Source organism: Microcaecilia unicolor, chromosome 2 (assembly GCF_901765095.1).
Source record: "Microcaecilia unicolor chromosome 2, aMicUni1.1, whole genome shotgun sequence".
In the NCBI taxonomy this organism is placed as follows: domain Eukaryota; kingdom Metazoa; phylum Chordata; class Amphibia; order Gymnophiona; family Siphonopidae; genus Microcaecilia; species Microcaecilia unicolor.
In genome coordinates, this window is record NC_044032.1 from 58,927,931 (window position 1) to 58,948,391 (window position 20,461).

The 20,461-nt window shown below is 41.6% G+C and overlaps 1 protein-coding gene across 1 annotated transcript in view; it reads right to left on the reverse strand.

Annotated features, from left to right (window-relative positions):
• The window catches only part of TCF4 (transcription factor 4), an 816,409-nt gene that overhangs the window by 598,006 nt on the left and 197,942 nt on the right, over positions 1 to 20,461 (reverse strand). Inside the window, exon 4 of the mRNA XM_030192973.1 lies at positions 12,490 to 12,551. Coding sequence (XP_030048833.1) covers positions 12,490 to 12,551 — 62 coding nt within the window. The remainder of the gene's footprint in view (positions 1 to 12,489; positions 12,552 to 20,461) is intronic.

Below are 20,461 nucleotides of genomic sequence, written 5' to 3' on the forward strand. Positions count from 1 at the left end.
TGTTTTGTTCCTTACTATCTGTAAAGAATTTAAATGTCTGTATCATACTACTACTACTACTAATAGCATTTATATAGCGCTATCAGACGTACGCAGCGCTGAACACTTGACATAGAGAGACAGTCCCTGCTCAAAGAGCTTACAATCTAGGTAAAACGGACAGACAAGACATTACGGGCAAGGGAATTACAGGGTAAAAAGGAACAGGGAGGAAGAGGGCAAATAACTACCCTATCCCTCCTTTCCTTCAGGATATACATATTCAGGGCTTCAGGTCTCTTCTCATACGTCTTCCAGCGTGAACCCCATATCATTTTGGTCCCTTTCCTTCAAGTCTTTTTATGTCTTTTTTTGTCATTGCCTTTTCCCTCCCTACATTGTTGTTTGTTCTTTATTATTTTTTGTGATCTTAATATTTGTGTGCTCGATTAAAATGTATTATCTTTTGTAAACTGCCTTCATACCTCTAGATCATCTGGCAGTATAACAAATGCTCAAATAAAGATATACATGCTACTTTAGTGCCTGATACCGTGTGATATTACTTAGCTACTTGCTCACCAATGCAACTTAACAACAACAACATACTCTATGGATGCATTAATCTACTTTTAGCCAGACAATGGAAGGCAATTTTCAATCAGATCATGCTTTACCCAGATAAATATCATTGAAAATTGCTCTACCCGAATCCTACTGTGTGCTCAATGTGAAACTCTGATTCCAAAAGGCAAGACCAAAGAGATGAGAGAGACAAACTTTGTACCCAAGTGTAAATCCGAGTATAGAGTAAGAAGGCAAAGTAGCCAGCTTGCCTGTCAAATGACAACTTTCTGAAAAAATCATTACACTGTGTCTATCTAGTCTCCTGTATGTGCCTATTCTATGTGCAGCGATATATTCAGTCACAGAATGTACTATATTTTACTGAATCACTGTGAAACAGAATGGAGTACAAGGATCTTTCCAATATGCAACAATTACCATTCAGGAAGCTAGCAGGAGAAAATGCATTAATGATTTCTAAGAAATAAGTGTAGGAGAGAACAAACTGTCAAATCCCAGCAAAGCGAACAGATGCGATTCTGGGCATGGAATCCCAGTAATCTGGCCTATGTTAGCAACGAGATTCTTCCAAAAGGATGGCAATGTTCTTAGTTCCATCAGATATATGTCTGGGCATTGAACTTTAGCTTGTGTCAAGAGAGTCAGGCCACATGCATGTAGTCTTGAAGGGGTTGTGTATGATTGGAAAACAATTCTCCACCAAGTTTCCAACTGTTTTACTGTTACAAAAGACCTCTTAACGGTCTCACAGGTTGAGGGCCACATCTTAGACCAAACTCTTCCCCAGGCAAAAATCCCATCTAAAAATATAATGAAAAAGAAGGTACCATATATACTCAAATATAAACTGAGCTTTTTTTTGGCCAAAAAAGGCATAAAAAATGTAATCTCGGTTTATATTCTAGCCTACCTCCCTCCCACCCCTGTGATGTCCAGAAATCTTATCAAAATATAATCTTGGTTTATATTCTAGACCTGGAAGTCATGGCAGCCAAGTTTACCAGAGAAGGCATGGGCAGGAGCAAGTGGGGATCGCTCCTACCCCAATGTGCCACTAGACAACCAGAAAGGTATGGTAGGCCTGGGGGACCTACCGGTGGGTCTGGAGCAGTTCATCAGGGGGGAGGGAGGAATTAAGTTTGAGCCATGCTTGTTTGGGGGGGGGGAGGCAGGGAGTCAGTGGGAACTCTGCCAGTTCAGGAGGCTGGTGGAGGCCAAAGCTGCGGCAGAGGAGGATGGACACTACTGAGGGGAGGGAGGGAGAGAATGGTAGGAATGCTAAACATTACAGAGGAAGGAGGGAGGGAGGGGAATGCCGGACACCACAGGAAGGATGGAAGGGGAGGAATGCTGGAATATAAAGCCTCAGTTTATATTCAAGTTAACATTTTTTCTGCTAAAAAGGTGGGGAGGGGAAAGGTTATCTCAGTTTATATTCAGATGGGTTTATATTTGAGTATATATGGTATATAGTAATAGGAGATACCAAGCCATGCATGCAAACAGGAGATTAGACCAGGATCCCCAATGCCATATGATATTGTCTATGTAAGGCAGAAATCTATAGAATTTCATTTTTTAGTAAAATAATAAAAAATATAGGTGCCCTTTTACTAAGCCATGGTAGGTTCTATGTGCGTGCAGTGCAAGCCCAAATGAGACTACCGCCAGGCCAGTGCGCCCCCTGCCAGTAATTTCAGATTTGACGTGCAGTCATAATGCCTGAATAAATTATTTATTTCCTCCTACGTGTACCGTTTCCAGCAGTAATTGGCAGCTGGCGCACGCCGACCGGTCACCATGCATGTAGCGTGTGATCCCTTACCGCTAGATCAATGGGTGGCGTTAAGGGCTTAGGCTGGTTTTAGATGTGCACTAGTTTCAGTTTTACCACATGCCCTTTTCCCGTCACACTAAATAAAACCCCCTTTTTGCAGATGCGGTAAAAACTGGTGTGGCGTGCGCCTAATACACGCACCTACACTGCCACTGGCCACTTTTTACTCCGGCTTAGTAAAAGGGCTCCTAAATCTGTAACCATTTTTAAAAGACAAAATGGAGATGTTAAAATGTTTCTTGCAGTTCAGCAAAAGAGCATTTAATACTGACAGCTCAAAGCTTTAAGGTAAACTATTACGCCTCTCTTTTTTGCTCCCATTTGCTGCCATGAGGTGTTCTACGGGGCTCCATGTCGAAACTCATATTGTTAAAACTATTTTTAGCCCCCTCTCCCCTCATCATATTTGTGCAGAGTTTCAGGCTCAGGAATTTTTAATACAACCAGGGCTTTTTTTGAGGGGTACTTGGAGATACTGAGTACCGGCACCTTTACCATTGTTGTTAAAATTGATCCACGGGCCCCAAGTTTTAATGAAAGTGCTCAGGCTCTACACACAAATTCTGCCTTGTCATAGATTTTGAGACTGGTTGCAGGGGCCTGGCTATTGTGGGGTGGGTCCTCAGTGATCACCCTAACCCTGAAGGGTGGCCTAGCATTTGAGTACCGGCACCTTTTTTGCTAGAAAAACCGCACTGACAACAACGATACTCAAACAATGGTTTTCACTTATCCTGTTCTGTCTGATCTCAGTCTCTTAAACTCATTCTGAGAATGTGGTAGCCAACTAGCTCTCAAAAGACAAACTCAATCATGCAAAATAATCCTGTGGATCTGCCAGGAAATTGCATCTTCCTCAAACATCTCCCATCCTCCAGGGCCTCGCTATATCATTACATGGATCTGTCTCTACCTTAGGCATCCACTTGGTTTCATTATCCACCTTTATCATCCAGATCTTTTCTATTATGAAAACATCTTTCTTTATCTACAGTGGATTCGCTCCATCAAATTACTCTTTGACACTAAAGCTCTCTAGGCACTAACATGTAAAATAAAACTTAATTGCACCAATTATTACAGCTCCCTCTAAACTAGCCTGATAAAGAATGCTACAGTTACTGGTCTCACGAATTGGTCATTAAAGCATTTACAACTAATCCAGACCACTACAAGTTTCTTCATATTATTTACACAAGTGACCATGTAACACCCTGGTTGATTGAGCAACATTGGCTCTATGTTTCCCTCAGAATCAAATTTAATTCCTCACATCCACCCAGAAAGCTCTATATTCTGGCATCCCTATCTACTTATCCAATCTTTTGACCCTTCACAGGCTGGCACACCATCTCCATTCTCAATATAACAACTTGCTTAATATTCCCTCAAATGTGCTCATCCAGCTGAAAATCACCCACCATACTACCTTTGACTGTTTGGCCCTCTCACTTTGGGACTCCCATCCATCTTACCTTAAGTCTGAATATTCTGTTATGAAATTTAGGGTTGGCCTAAATTATTCTTTTTCACTTATAGGGGGGCATTCTATGTGCCCTTTATAGAGTCACACTTAGTGCCAAGTCCCGTGCCCAAACTTTTAAGTGCCAGACTTATGCCTGCTGATATCAGGTGTAAATGCAGCACCCAAGTTGGATGTCATGAGCCAATATTCTATAACTACACATGCAATTTTTGGAATGCCTCTGAAATTCCCATGGCTACACCCACTTTTGAGATACTCACTGTGAGAGGTAAAAAGAATTGAAGCGGTGCAAAGGAAAGCTACGAGAATGGTATGGGATTTGCGTTACAAGACGTATGAGGGGAGACTTGCAGACCTGAACATGTATACTCTGGAGGAAATAAGAAACAGGGGTGATATGATACAGACGTTCAAATATTTGAAAGGTATTAATCCGCAAACGAATCTTTTCCGGAGATGCGAAGGCAGTAGAACAAGAGGACATGAAATGAGATTGAAGAGGGTCAGACTCAGGAAAAATGTTAGGAAGTACTTTTTCACGGAGAGAGTGGTGGATGCTTGGAATGCCCTCCCGCGGGAGGTGGTGGAGATGAAAACGGTAACAGAATTCAAACATGCGAGGGATAAACATAAAGAAATCCTGTTCAGAAGGAATGTATCCTTGGGAGCTTAGCCAAGTTTAGGTGGCAGAGCCGGTGGTTGGAGGCAGGGCTAGTGGTTGGGAGGCGGGGATAGTGCTGAACAGACTTATACGGTCTCTGCCAGAGCTGGTGGTGGGAGGCGGGACTGGTAGTTGGGAGGTGGGGATAGCGCTGGGCAGACTTATACAGTCTGTGCCAGAGCTGGTGGTGGGAGGTGGGACTGGTAGTTGGGAGGCGGGGATAGTGCTGGGCAGACTTATACGGTCTGTGCCAGAGCTGGTGGTGGGAGGTGGGGCTGGTGGTTGGGAGGCGGGGATAGTGCTGGCCAGACTTATACGGTCTGTGCCCTTAAGAGGACAGGTACAAATAAAAAGTAGCACATATGAATTTATCTTGTTGGGTAGACTGGATGGACCATGCAGGTCTTTTTCTGCCGTCATCTACTATGTTACTATGTTCCTATATACAGGTATGTCACTGTGAGAGATAGACCCATTGCTTTATAGAATAGAGTGCAAATTCTAATGGGTGCCAATTAGCTTTAATAATTGGTTGTTAGCAACCAATTATTGATGGTTAACAGCTCATTAGCCAATTACTTTGCATACACATCTTGGAAGTGCACCTAACTTTAGACGCATAAATTTGGGCACCAAATATAGAATCCAGGGATTAACAGGCATGTACATGTTAGTGCCTAGGTTACAGAATTTTGCTTATCTCTGTACTTACAGCATCTCCCACATTCTATATATGGCATCCAAAATTGCGAGCGCAAATTTGGACATGTGCCCAATTTGTAGACGCAATTTAATTGACTAATGAGCCAACAACTAGCAATAATTGGGCACTAACTACCAATTATTACAGATAATTGGTTCCAATTAGAATTTATGAACGCATCTTACTAAGCACTCTTCTGTAGAGATGTGTGTGCAAAATTTTTAATGCGCAAATGAAAAGGAGGCACGGCCATGGAAGGGACGTCAGTGAGTCAAGGGTGTTTATTAAACGTATGTGCAGATTATAGAATTTGTAGAATCCGCACCTATCTTACAAGTAAGGATTTACACCAGATTTCAATTGGTGTAAATCCTCATACCTAAAGCTGAGGGCGGATCCCAGCACAACACGCTTTTCTATAAACAGCACCCAAATTGGAGCACTGTTTATAGAATAGCGGTCAGCCTGCATTTTTTTCAGCGCCCATATTGGGTGCCATTTACTGAATCTAGTATTTAATGTGGAAATTACACCACTTCCACATATAATCACCGAGTGATGCCACTCTTTCTTTCCACATGTACTTTTACAAAAATCACTGCTTCGTATATATTTGCCTGTGTCCTTATACATATTTTACAAAAGGCTCCACAAACCACAGAAACTTTTATTAAAAAAAAACAAACAAACCTGGATGTCCCATTTCCCACACAGAACTCCTATTCAAAACAGGACTTCATGGCACTTAAGGGCCTAACTCTGTCCTCAATTTTCTCTCAAACATAAAAGCTTAAAGGGTCAATACTGAGAAAGACTTATCTAGGTAGAAACGGCCAATACCCGGGTAAGTCCTGCTGACTTACTTAGATAGTGCCACTGAAAATCAGAGAGACCACCTGGGCACCATCCAGGTAGTGCCAGGCATGACTTTAGGGGGAGGAGGGAATTGTCTGAGTAGAGCTGGGAGAATCCTAGTTAGAAGCCATATTCAGTCCGCTAATTTTGTAACTGCCTAGGTAAAGTTAGAACAGCCATGTTTTTGCATACCAGCCTGAATATTACCAGTAGCCAGACAGCTAGTGCCACCCAAGTCACCCCTAAATATTCAGTGCCAGGCGGTATTCAGGTATTGGATGGAATATCTGGGTACAAAAACCCACAGCAACCACCATTTAGAAAAACTTCTGTGCGCTGAATACTGACCCATGAGTTTTCTGCTGTTATGCTCATTTAGGACTACCATTCATTTACCTAGATTCAGGAGCCTAATTTAAGTGACTAGTGCTAAGCTCCTAACTTTTTTTCGCTGCCCTAAATCTACCCCTATTGCCATGCACTATTCAGAAACCCAAATTTAGCTGTTCACTGAAATTCTGAGAATAAATTTAGGCATTCCTCATTAGTAAATTTTCAAAGAGGTGTGTTTAGAAGCCTAATTGTCAAAGATTTGAGCATAAACCCTTTGAAAATCATCTTCTGTATTCTTTTAGGTAAACATTTCAGTGTTCCTTATAGTTTATGTTTATTTCTTTACCTGATATACCACCTTTACATAGGTAAGATCAAAGCAGTTCACAATTCAATAAAAAGGAGGTAGGGAACTTCACAATTACAGGAAAGATGATTAGCGCTACAGATATTCATAAACACAATTTTTAAAAATGTCATGATTTTACAGTTTAAATTTTAAAAAGTAAATATACACAAAAGCTTAAGGAATCCAAGAGATTTTTCATACTTTTGAAAATGATCAAACAAAATCCAGAAAAGCACATAGGAAAAAAGTCTAATTGCCACAATCCTACTTCTATTACAAAATGTCTGAATAAAACTAACATGTACCTGACAGCTCATATTGTATTAGCCCATCAGGCTGCACAAAAAATTATTTTAGACAAACAAATGATATTTCCTCCTGCATTGTTAGAGAACTATTTGTTAACCCCCAGAATAAAGCTCTTAATAGCTTTATTCTATAAATGGCATGCACAATTGTATGGGAAAACGTACACACACTTTATAGAATACTTCATATGTACAACTTAATTTAGTGTGCCCTGGTGCACCGCAGCAAACTCACACGGGATAGCTGGTAATGTCCTATTGTGGATTAAAAACTGGTTAAAAGATAGAAAACAGAGAGTAGGGTTAAATGGTCAGTATTCTCAATGGAGAAGGGTAGATAGCGTGGATCCCTGGTATTCAGCAATATTTTGTGCATCTTTAGTAGCTATCCGAGGTTTATTGTCCTTGAATTTATTAGTCATTCTGTAAAGCTCTTCTTCCTTTCCATGTTGCTGGGATGATCTCTGGTACCAATTACTGTGAATGCCGTAGCCATTTTTTTTTTCTATTCAGATGATTTATTAAAAGACAGAGCTGGGGATTAGAGTGATCCACAATAAAAAAAAAGACATATATATATAGAGAGAGAGAGAGACCTAAAGGTTGTGAAACTGAATACCCACTGCTTTAATCATATATTCATGATTAAATTAAATAGTTCTTTTTTCCACATTCCCCAACATTAACCTTAAGTGAATATTGATTGCGTCTGTAACTGGTTATCGCTTTTCTAATCTGACCTACACCTTCTATGCCAACGTCATCTACTGTACCGATGTATACTGTAAGATGAGGAGAGATTCCCTTCAGCCCCTGACACACACAGAAGCGTAACAGAATGTTAAACTCAACAGCTGGTATAATGGCTCAATAAAGCTGCTAGTGAGTCTGAAAAGAACCTATTGTATGCTGAAAATTAATGTTAGTATATCAGTGTCAACAACCAGGTGATAACATACTGGCAATCATTGATACCGGAGACACAGATGATGAAAATACTACAAAAGGAACGCCCTGCTATACCCAGATGCAACAGAGCAGGATTTATCTCTTGCAGTGGAAGGGGAAAACTTTAAAATAACATTTTCCTCCCAGTACTAGGAAGGAAGAGGTGCATGTCAAAACCGAATAAAAGAACTAAATGCAGATGAAGCCGCAAGCTATGTGTTCAGCAGCACGACATTAAACCATCCACAGATAATAATAAAGTAGGAAATATAATAAGTAAGACCATTATTTCTAGTTTCTGTCACAGTGCCTTATTTATTTCAGTGAAGAATTATGTCTTGCAAAGGGTGCCTGAGAAGGTACCACTTAATCAGGAACTGCAAACCTTAGTGTGAGCTATTACACTCGTAAAATGGTTTTCACCTCTTCTGCCACAGATCAAATACTAGCTCTACCATTTGGTACCACACTGTTTGTTTTCTTATTCAGCTATGCGAAGGGCAATTCTATAACTGGATGCAGCATTTATACACCACCTGCAATTAAACAGCTGTGCACATTGGACTAAGTGCTATTCTGTGAGGGCACACTTAAGTGAAATAGTTCATAAATGTAAAGGACACGTGCACATGGTCAGAGCATGGGAAGAGCACAGACAGTGCTGCCACTTACACACATACTCCTGGATTCTATAAGTAGCATGCAAATTAGCTAACGAGCCAATTAGATCCAATAATTGGCAGCTAACAATCAATTATTAGTGTTAACTGGCAACAATTTGGATTTCCGTGCACATCTTGCTATAAAGATCCACAAGCGAATCTTATAGCATGCAACTCAAAAGGGGGTGTGGCAATGGAAGGGGCATGGGAGGGTCAGGGGGCGTTCACTAAAGATGCATGCTGTATTACTGAAAACTGGCAATCCATGACGAAATTACGCATCAAAATTGACACCAGGTTTCAGTTGGTGTAAATCCCTGCACCCTAACTTTGGTGCAGAAATTGGTGTTAAGCGCTACTCTATAAATGACGCCCAACTCGGAGCCCCATTTAAGGAATAGCGCTCTGCGTGGATTTTTTCCTGCACTATTTTTGAGCGCCATTTCCTGAATCTAGTCTTCAGCTTACACATGAATGTCAGTTACGCACACCCTTGCCATGTTAGGTGCCTGTGGTTACTCCAGTTCTATGGCTGTGGGCACATCAACATAAGGCATGCCAATGTCAGGTTACATTAGTATTCTAGAACAGAATCTGGCTGCCCAGAGAAGCCGTTATACAATAGGCACTCACCATGCACCACTTATAGAATTGCCTCCAAATAGCTTTCACACAAAAACCTGACAGTTCCAGTGATCAATATGACGTACACAAAACTGTACAAGATAAAACCTGGCTGTAAGTAAACAGGTTATTTTCTCCTGTTAAAAAAAAAATCCCACCAGATTTTACAACCTGTGGTTAAAAAAAAAGGTATCCATAACCCCAGGATTAACTTCTTGCTCCTAAGAATATTGTTTTAAGTTCATTTTTACATCAACAGAGCAGAAATGACATTAGTTTAGTAGCTCCATCTGGAATATGACACCCTCTGCAGCTTAATGTCCCTCTAATATGATGCTCTATTCCCAGCTGAGCTACTAGTGTCACTTGATGCGGTATGTGGAGAGTGCTGGTATTATTCCATCCCAATATTAAAGATGAACAACCTTACTTTTGAGTCATAGGGGTTGAGGCTGTAAGCTATTTATTCCAGGGATGTAGCCAGATCTCACTGTGGGAGGGGGCCGGAGCCCGAGGTTGGGGCCACATTTTAGTCTCGCCCCCCTCTATCACCTCACCGCTTCCCCTCACCGCCTCATCGCTCTCCCTGCAAAAACAAGGACCTTGGCTGGCGGGGGTCCACAACCCCCGCCAGCCGAAGCCTTCTTCAGCGCTGGTCTCCGGCGCAGCCGCGTTCGCTGCCCTGCTCTTCTTTCTTCTTGCTGATGTCCTCCTGTGCATTGCACACTCCTTTAAATGAAACTGAGCATGCTCAGTTTCACTTAAAAGAACGTGCACTGCACAGGAGGACGCCAGCAAGAAGAAGGAGCAGGGGTGCGTACACGGGTGTGCTGGAGACCGGCGCTGAAGAAGGCTTTGGCTGGAAGGGGTTGGGGACCCCCAGCAGTCAAACCAGAGGCCCGGATGAAATCTGTGGGGGCCCAGATTCCCGTGGCCCCACCTAGCTACGTCCCTGATTTATTCATATGCTAAATATAGCCCTCTACTTTGGTAATATATTCAGCATTCAGTCAGGAATGGCCTCTAATCGATTAAATAGCATATCGACCCCTAACCGGCAATATTCAGCGGGAGATAATATTCAGCAGGAGATAACCAGTTATTTCCAGCTAAATATTGCCAGTTAGCAACTAGCACATAACCGACTATATCGATCAATTTATCCAATTAGTTGCCAATATTCACCACCTAACCGGATAAATTTAGCAATCAAATAGAACCACATAAATAGTTCTTCTATCTTTGACCGCTAAAAAGTCAACTGGTTAGCACTGAATATCAGCATAACCGGATAACATTTTAGCGGTTTAATAAAAACGGATATTCGATGCCGATCACTGGAAACAGCCCTGCATTAAATATCCAAGACTAACTCCAGCAACGGACAGCAGAACATATCAGGGCCTAAATACTTATTTAAATGGATAATTAATTCCAGTGTCTGATAGGTAATACAATTATCTCTTTACACCCGTACAAAAGTTCGGCCAACCAGATTTATTCTTTTCTCCAAAGTATTTTATAAAACAAAATGAAGCAGTAATTTAATCCCAATTTAAATTCTTGGACATCATGTACAAACTCTTTATTTTTTCAGATTTCATTGCTCAATCTAAAACATCAGCAGGAAAAGTAAGATTTTAATCCAAACTTCCCTGTTCCTCAATTTACCGTTCTAACCATTGATCACTGTTTCCCCACCCTCTCCTGGCGCCACACATAACCTGTCAAGTTTTCAGGACTTACTTATTTATTTAAAAAATGTATAATCTGTTCTATCTATAATTATAAGTGTTCTGCCCTTTCACTGGGTGTGATTGGCATGCAGATTAAACCAGAGTGTAGAACATCACTATGAGAAGACTCAGAACTTTTGAACCAAAATCTTCTTTAATGCACTAATCAAACAAGGAAAAATACCTTACAATTCAGATGTGTTGGTCAAGAGTTTTTGCCTTGCAAACTGGAAATCTTCACCAGCTCTCTCTCCATGCAAGAGAGAAGCTGGGATTAATTCAACAACAGGCTGAGTAAAGATATTGTTTATACTTTTACACTGATAAAATCTTGAAAGTGTCACATTAGCATGACGGGGGTCATACAGCAAAATACAGCATAAGCAGTTTCAGTTCACAGAGGAGATATGCTGCAGACTAACTCTGACAGACCCGATGGGGTAGAGAAGGGGGGGGGGGAATAGCCCAACATGCACAGAGAACAAGGCAAGCCAACAGAAAGAGTCCTATAAGCAGTATATCTCACCCATAAAACAGAGGGATCTGGGCATGTGCTCTGGAAGAGCCTATTACAGAGAACTACAGGATTACAGGGATTTGTAGTTCAAGGGCACAACCTTATTTAAAGATACAGGCAATGTAACCTGCTACAGACAATGCTTAACATATACACATAAACAATAAGTAGTCTGCCTCTATGCTATGTTAGCATCACAGCAGCTTGAAGGGGGTCACATAGCAAAATACAGCAAAAGCAGTTTCAGTTCACAGAGGAGATATGCTGCAGACTAACTCTGACAGACCCGATAAGGAGAGGGAGGAGAACTAGCCCAGCATGCGCAGAGAACAAGGCAAGCCAATAGAAAGAGTCCCATAAGACACAGCGATCTGGGACATATGCTCTGGAAGAGTTTATTACAGAAAACTATAGGATTACAAGGATTTGTAGTTCAAGGGCACACCTTATTTAAAGATACAGGCAATGTAACCTGTTACAGACAATGTTTTACATATAAACAAAAAATAGCCTGTCTCCATGCAAATGGGGGCAGAACACTAGCCCCCCTGTTTACTAAGCTGCGCTAGCGGCTGCCGTGCACTAATGCCGACACTGCCCATTCCCTTTCAATGGGCTGTGCTGGCACTGCCGCGTGGCTTAGTAAACAGGGGGTAGGTGTCTTATTGAATTGCATCCATAATTCATCATACACAATGAATATAAATGATAGTTTGAATAGTACTAGCTACAGTATGAAAATCTGTGTCGTATATACATACATTCTGAAAACAAGATTGGTCAGCTGTGGCTCCAGGGCAGGGATGGAAGTCACTAGACTACCCTCCACTCCACTGCTAAACTCACAATTTAGACTGTACTTTTATGGAATTGGATTTGTGAGAAAATTAGTAATTTACTTACCCTGGATGGACTAGGATGTGCACCATTCCCCCAGGACCCTGAGCTAGTTCTGTCTTCTACATCTAGGAACAAAAATAAAATTCTTTAGGTTTTATTGTAATACCACTTACACTTTGACCATCCAATTTAAAATTAATGTTTCAAATTCATCTCCAGTTACCTTTTTATTAAGTGTCAGAGACCAGGCTACTAAAATTATAATAAACTCTAACACAACTTCAATTAACTACTTTAATTCACAGCTGAAATGCAGCGAACTCTCAGGGACCAAATGGTTGAGCAACAAAATGTTCCAGTTTCTCAATGTTTTGAGTGAAAACAACAAAAATCATCCTACAAGTTAAAATCGCTGACAACTAATACAATTTTCAGATCAGCAACTGCTATGCATCTATTCATAAGACAATTTTATTCAATACAGGTTTGCTGCTATTAACGTTCATCCCCAAACATGTCAGAGTTTTGCAGACATTGTAGCCAAACTGATTACAGGAGCATAAGAGCATAAGCATTGCCACACTGGGGCAGACTGAAAGTCCATCAAGCCCAGAATCCTGTTCCAACAGTGGGCAGTCCAGGTCACAAGTACCTGGCAAGCTCCCAAAACAGTAAAACAGATTTTATGCTGCTTATCTTCGAAATAAGCAGTGGATTTTCCCAAGTCCATCATAATAATGGCTTATGGACATTTCTATAGGAAATTATCCAAAACTTTTTTAAACCTTGCTTTACTAACTGCTTTTACTACGTTCTCTGGCAATGAATTCCAGAGTTTAATTACACGTTGAGTGAAGAAAACCTTTCTCCAATTTGTTTTAAATTTACTACTTAGTAGTTTCATTGCGTGACCCTTAGTCCTAGCATTTTTTGAAAGAGTAAACAAGTGATTTACGTCTACCCATTGCACTCCACTCAGTATTTTATAAATCTCTATCATATCTCAGCCATATCTTTTCCAAGCACAAGGGCCCTAGCCGCTTTAGCCTTTCCTCATAGAGAAGTTGTCCCCTTTTATCATTTTCATTGCCCTTCTCTGTACCTTTTCTAACTTCGCTATATCTTTTTTGAGATGCTGTAACTAGAATTGAACAGAGTACTCGAGGTGTGGTAGCACCATGGAGCAAAACAAACACATTATACATTCTCATTTTTGTTTTCCATTCCTTTCCTAATAATACCTAACATTCTATTTGCTTTCTTAGCTGCTGCTGCACACTGAGCAGAGGATTTCAATGTATCATCAAGGATGACATCTAGATCCTTTTCCTAGGCGGTGACTCCTAATGTGGAACCTTACATCACTTAGCTATATTTCAGGTTCCTCTTTCCCACATTCATCACTTTGCACTTGCTCACATTAAACATTATCTGCTATTTGGATGCCCAGTCTTCCAGTCTAGTAAGGTCCTCTTGCAATTTTTCACAATCCTCTTGCAATTTATCAATTTTGAATAACTTTGTGTCATCGGTAAATTTAGGGGCCCTTTTACTATGGCATGCCCAAAAGTGGCCTGCGCGTGTACTGGACGCACGCTGGTCCATTTCCTGAGCGCGCCAGGAATAAAGGGGATCTTTTAATATGCCGAAAAATGGACGTGGAGCAAAATGAAAAACAGCACACGTCCATTTTTGGTCTGAGACCTTAACGCCACCCATTGACTTAGCGGTAAGGTCTCACGTGCTAACCGGGTGGTAAGCATGCTGCACGTGTCAACTGCTGATTACCGCCGGGTAAGGGCCCCGCATACAAAATAGAAAATATTTTCTACCACATGTTTTGGGCGCACCCCAAAAATGGAATTACTGCCCAGGGCACACGGTAGCCAGGTGGTAGTAACAATTTGATGCACCTTGGACGTGTGTAGGCGCCTATGCGCCTTAGTAAAAGGGTCCCTTAATTACCTCACTATTTATTCCCATCTCTACAGTGGTGTTCCTATGTTGTCTACCACCCGGGGTGGATCACCACTGCGCATCCCCCCCCCCCCCCCCGCGCATCACTCCCCCGGCACATCACCTCCCCTGGCACATCACCTCTACCCCCCAGCACAATACCTCCAACCCCCCTGGCACATCATCTCCTGGGGGTGCACGGAGCAGTTATGCGGCTGTCGGCTCCACCGATTCCCCTCCCCGGAACAGAAAGCAATGTCAGAGGGAGCAGGGAACCAACGAAGCCAACAGTCGCCCAGCTGCTCCCTGCACCCCTTTTTAGTGTGCACCTGGGGCGGACCATCCCCACCACCCCAGCCATGGTACGCCACTGCATCTCTAGATCATTTATAAATATGTTAAAAAGAAGCGGTCCCAACACAGACCCCTGGGGAACCTCACTATCTAGCCTTCTCCATTAAGAATACAGACCATTTAACCCTAATCTTTGTTTTCTCTCTTTTAAATGGAGGAGTGGCCTAGTGGTTAGGGTGGTAGACTTTGGTCTTGAGGAACTGAGTTCAATTCCCACTTCAGGCACAGGCAGCTCCTTGTGACTCTGGGCAAGTCACTTAACCCTCCATTGCCCCATGTAAGCCGCATTGAGCCTGCCATGAGTGGGAAAGCACAGGGTACAAATGTAACAAAAAAAAAAAAGCTAGTTCTTAATCCACACTAAATCACCACCTCCTATCCCAAGACTTTCTAATTTCCTCAGGAGTCTTTCATGAGGTACTTTGTCAAATGTCTTTTGAAAATCCAGATACACAATATTGACCGGCTCACCTTTATCCACATGTTTATTCACCCCTTTGAAAAGAAAAATGAAGTTCATACCCTTTAACTAATAGCTCAAGGTAAATTACATTCAGGTACTGTAGGATGTCCCAAAGAGGGCTTACAACCTAATGGGCCCTTTTACTAACACGGGGTTAACTAAACAGGCTACCGCGCAACAGCACTTAATGGGTTTTGCGGTAGTTTGCTGTTTGTGTGTGTTAAACCACACATTACTGAATTTTTCAACATTTTTCATTCAGAGGGCATGGCATGAGCGGAGAGTGGGTGTGGAAACATTAGCTAGCTAGTGCTTTATAGTAATCGTATGCTAACTTGCTAACATACTATTAATATGGGTGCAGGTAGACATGTTAATTTATTTATTAGGATTTATTTACTGCCTTTTTGAAAGAATTCACTCAAGGCGATGTACAGTAAGAATAAATCAAGCATAAGCAATAGACCATTACAGCAGTAAAAATATTCAAATAACAATAGAAACTATGGCATAGTATACTAATTACAATGTTAACACAGTATGTAATAGAACATTTTAACAGACAGCGTAGGGTATAAGCAAAGAAGGAGCATATAAATAGGTAAGAGAGTTAGATGGGTTATAAAATAAGGTGATTAATTTAAAGAAAGTTGCACATGAGGTCAGAGAGATGATAAAATGTTACCTCAGCTAGGGCAGAATGTTAACCCACAACCTTTAATAAAAAAAATTGTGGGAATATCCCTTCTTTATCCAGCATAGTTTGAGGCTTGCTGTGCACTAAAATTCAGCGTTTTACAGCATTAAGCCCAAAACTTAATTCACTGTAGCAAAGGACCCCCTAACTTTGCATCCGAAGCAATGGAGGGTTAACTGACTTGCCCAATATCGCAAAGAGTATCAGTGGGATTTGAATCCTGGTTTCCACAGGTCTCAGCCTATAGCTCTTACCATTAGGCTACTCCTGTACTCCAAGTTATTGGCAACACAGGCAGTTTTAGCCCATGTGCTTACCAATTTTCAGAAATAAAATATGCACTATTTTTTCTTTGAAAATTAACGCATGGAAGACATGTATACCAAAAGTATCCATGTGGTTTGCACCTGTTGGGGTGGTAAATTAGTGCACGTGTATTTGAAAATGTTAGGCGAGCTCAGTGGCGTAGCCAAGGGTGGGCCTGGGTGGGCACACCTATGATGTTGTTGGCAGGGATCCCCAAGCCCCACCAGCTGAAAACTTCCAACAACTATCCCTCCTGTATATCTTGTAAATAGCAGATCTTCGCCTGCGGTGAGCAGCAACTGACACATACTGTTCGTACAAGCCCCACAGCCTTCCTTCTGATGTATTCCCACCTATGTGGAAACAGGAAGTTGCATCAGAGGGAAGGCGTGAGGCCAGCATGAGCAGTGTGTATTAGTTGCTGCTCATATGTGGGGGAGGGGGGATATTTGAGAGATCATACGGCATGCAGGCGAGAGAGGGAGAGACCAAATCACTTGTGGGACAGGACGGAGTTCTTCTGCCCACCCATCTTGGGCCCAGGCCCACCCAAAATTGGGTGCCTGGCTACGCCCCTGCCGAGCTTGCTGTTTTAGGGCCCTGTTTACTAAACCATGCTGTAGGCACAATAACTTTTTAGTGGACGCTAATGATAGAGAAACCCACTATATTCCTATTGGTGTCTCTAGCATTAGCGTGCGCTAAAACGTTTATGCGCCTACAACCCATCTTAGTAAAAGGGGCCCTTAGTCCCCCAATCTAAACATGGCCAGATGAACACTTCCTGCCTCCTGTCCATGCCACCACCAGCACAAGCCCATCCTGGACCCCCTCCCAGGATGTACCTCAGGTCAGTATCGGTGGTTGAGTTGTTCCAGGTATCAATGATCCCCCTCCGCTTCCGCACGTGTTGGTACTGTCATCTAAAATTACACTTATGTCCCCTAGAAGTAGTACCAATAGACTACTGCTAGGGGTCATTTGCATCAGTGATGTCATGGGTCTGCAACATGTTACCTGTAGTGACTGCATGTCCACCCATGCTATCTGGCACTGTAGGTAACACAGTACCTATACGCTGTCCGCCTTGTACATGAAATGGGAAGAAGCCAAAGGGAGCAGAACACATCTGGAGAGGGGCAATCTAGTGAAACTAACTCCCACTCCCTCAGACCTAGTCCCTATGGGAGTCAAAATTTTAAATCCAGCCCTGCAAAATGTATATTACTGCACATCAGATAATTTATGATGCTTTCGCAAACATAGGTGACACTGGGGGTTCAATTGCTGAAAGGCAACTGCTACAATCTCTGAATAAAAACTTAAAACTATATAATTTTATAATACTCACTAACCATTTGTAGTTTTGAAACTAAACATACACATGTTCTACACAATAAACTTTTGAGATTTTCCACCTATGATACTCAGGACTTTGCCTAAGTATCTTTAGAAATGGCTTGCTATTATTTCTGTATGCTTATCTTCAAGAGTCGTATCTGAACTTTCAACTAATTTTCTTTGTGTAGTTAGACATGAATGTGCAAACCACACTATATTACTCTGTATAACATCAATGAGGAGGTTTAATTAAGTAACACTGACAGATAAATCCATTTCTTTCACAGTAATCAAATTAAGGTAGGTTGACATAACACAGAAACCTAATACATTTATTCCTCGTAATTGGAAAATAGCCCATTACTAATCATTAAAGCAATCTTCTGAGCACAGGCATAAGCTACCCCATGTGCTTCACTACTGCCCTATAGAAACCTCAGGATACAGAAGATTTCACCTTTTATACTCTACTAAAATGCAAATTCCATAATTGGCTTTGTATAATGGGTAAAAAAAAAAAAAAAAAAGAGAGATAAATCAGCAGACCACCACATATACAGCTTATGTTGGTAAATGCATAAACTTAGAACATGGTACATTATTATAACTAGTACCAGTAAAATGCCCATTATGTTGCAATGGGTACGAAATATGGAATAGAATGAAGGAACAATCTGATGGTTAGAGCAGAGAAGGCAGGGCTGAAATCCCACTGCTGCTCCTTGTAGTCTTGGGCAAATGACTTAATCCTTCATTTTTCAAACACAAACTTAGGGGTCTTTTTACTAAACTATGGTAAACACTTGCGTGCGCTTACCAGAGCTTAAAATGGTTTACTACAGAATGCGGTCAGACATCCTGCGATAAGTTCCAAATCAGTGCACGCTAAAAAAAATTTCTTTGTGGAAGGGGTTGTGTCTGGGGGGCAAAGAGTAGGCATTTGTGTGCTAGTCAATTAGTGTGTCCGCATTACCATGAGCTAACTGGTTAGCACAGGATTACCTCGTAAGCACTTACCGACACCTATTCTGTAGGCAGTAATAGGTGTTGGTAAGTGTTCCCACTGTAACTCTTTTTAATGGCCATGGTTATTAATAGAAAAAAAAATAGAAGACCAGCCATTTTCTGGCTATGGTAAAAATGGCCTTAGCCATCCTCCATGCCTCACTCTCCTATCCCTCTCCTCCTGCTCCCTAGTTTTTCAATCTTTCAGTCTCCCAGTGCCCTTCCATCCTCCACTCCAGTTTCCCATTCTCCTTCTGTTCCCTAATTTCATACTCTCCCACGTCATTATACATTGTCTCACGCTCTCCTCTCATTCCCTAATTTTTTGTTTGTTTGCTGGCTTTCTGTGTCCACCCTATCTTAAGGAAAGGTTTGACACTTCTGGCCCCAAACTTTACATCATGGTCATCAATAATGCTGGATTTTATCCATCTCAAAAGGCGAAGCCTGCACATTTCACAATCAGCTTCAACTTTGTCAGATACAGGAACCCCCCCCCCCCCCCCCCCAACCACACAAGCACACTTTCCAGCAAGTGAAAAGAGGCGATTTCTCCTGCTATCCTATTCTACACTTTAGGTGTCAAGTACAAGATACAGTCACAAGCTCTTGATCCAGGCTGACTTTTGCTTCAGCGGTACCAGTGCAAGGACTAGAAAATGTGCCTTCCATAACCAGGGAGAAGGGGTCCACTCCCTAAGAGTTCTGCAGACTGTAGATCATCTTCCAAGCCATTATCACCGAACCCTGAATCAGCAACAGCAATCTATGCAAGTGTGTATTTATACAAGTCACATACTCCATAGTAATGTGAGTAACACAGTAGATGATGGCAGAAAACGACCTGCACAGTCCATCCAGTCTGCCCAACAAGATAAACTCATATGTGCTACTTTTTGTGTATACCTGACCTTGATTTGTTTCTGCCATTTTCAGGGCACAGACCGTAGAAGTCTGCCCAGCACTAGCCCCACCTCCTAACCACTAGCCCCGCCTCCCACCACCGGCTCTGCCACCCAATCTCTGCTAAGCTTCTGAGGATCCATTCCTTCTGAACAGGATTCCTTTATGTTTATCCCACGCATTTTTTAATTCCGTTACCGTTTTCATCTCCACCACCTCCCGCGGGAGGGCATTCCAAGTATCCACCACTCTCTCCGTGAAAAAATACTTCCTGACATTTTTCTTGAGACTGCCCCCTTTCAATCTCATTTCATGTCCTCTAGTTCTACCGCCTTCCCAACTACGGAAAAGGTTCATTTGCGGATTAATACCTTTCAAATATTTGAACATACTCCAAAAGTCATTAGTGCTCTTTATGTTGCTTCTAAAATGAGAAAAACATGAGGACAGATCAAGTGAAGTTACAGAAGTAGCTAAGATTAACTACTAAAAAAATTAAGGGTTATGAATTTGGGCTAAAAACAACCAATGGAGCAGTAGTAGAAGGGGTGAATTTCTTCTATGCACAAAACAAGAGCATGGTCTGGGGGTGATCATATTTGATTATATTAAGGCGACCAAATAAGCAAAGAAGTTAACAGCAATAGCTAAAAGATTATGATAAATTAAAATGAATAGACAACAGGAAAATAGAGGTACTGTTACCTCTATATAAGTCTCCTGTGAACCTCATTTAGAGTATTGTGTTCAATTCCGGAGAACAACTACCTTCAAATGGCTTTACTTGTTGCACTTTCGATGAAATCACTCTAAACTATTGCATACAAGATATTCACAGTGTTGCTACATGTAAAATTTAAAAAGGGAGGAAAAAGGGCTTCAATGACGTCAATCACGTCTCAGATAACTTTGGACTAATGACTGGACAATCTCTTCACTAACCCAATATTCACAAACCAGGAGATCAAAAAGATTACAATTTGAGATTTAATACCAACCATGCCAGCAAT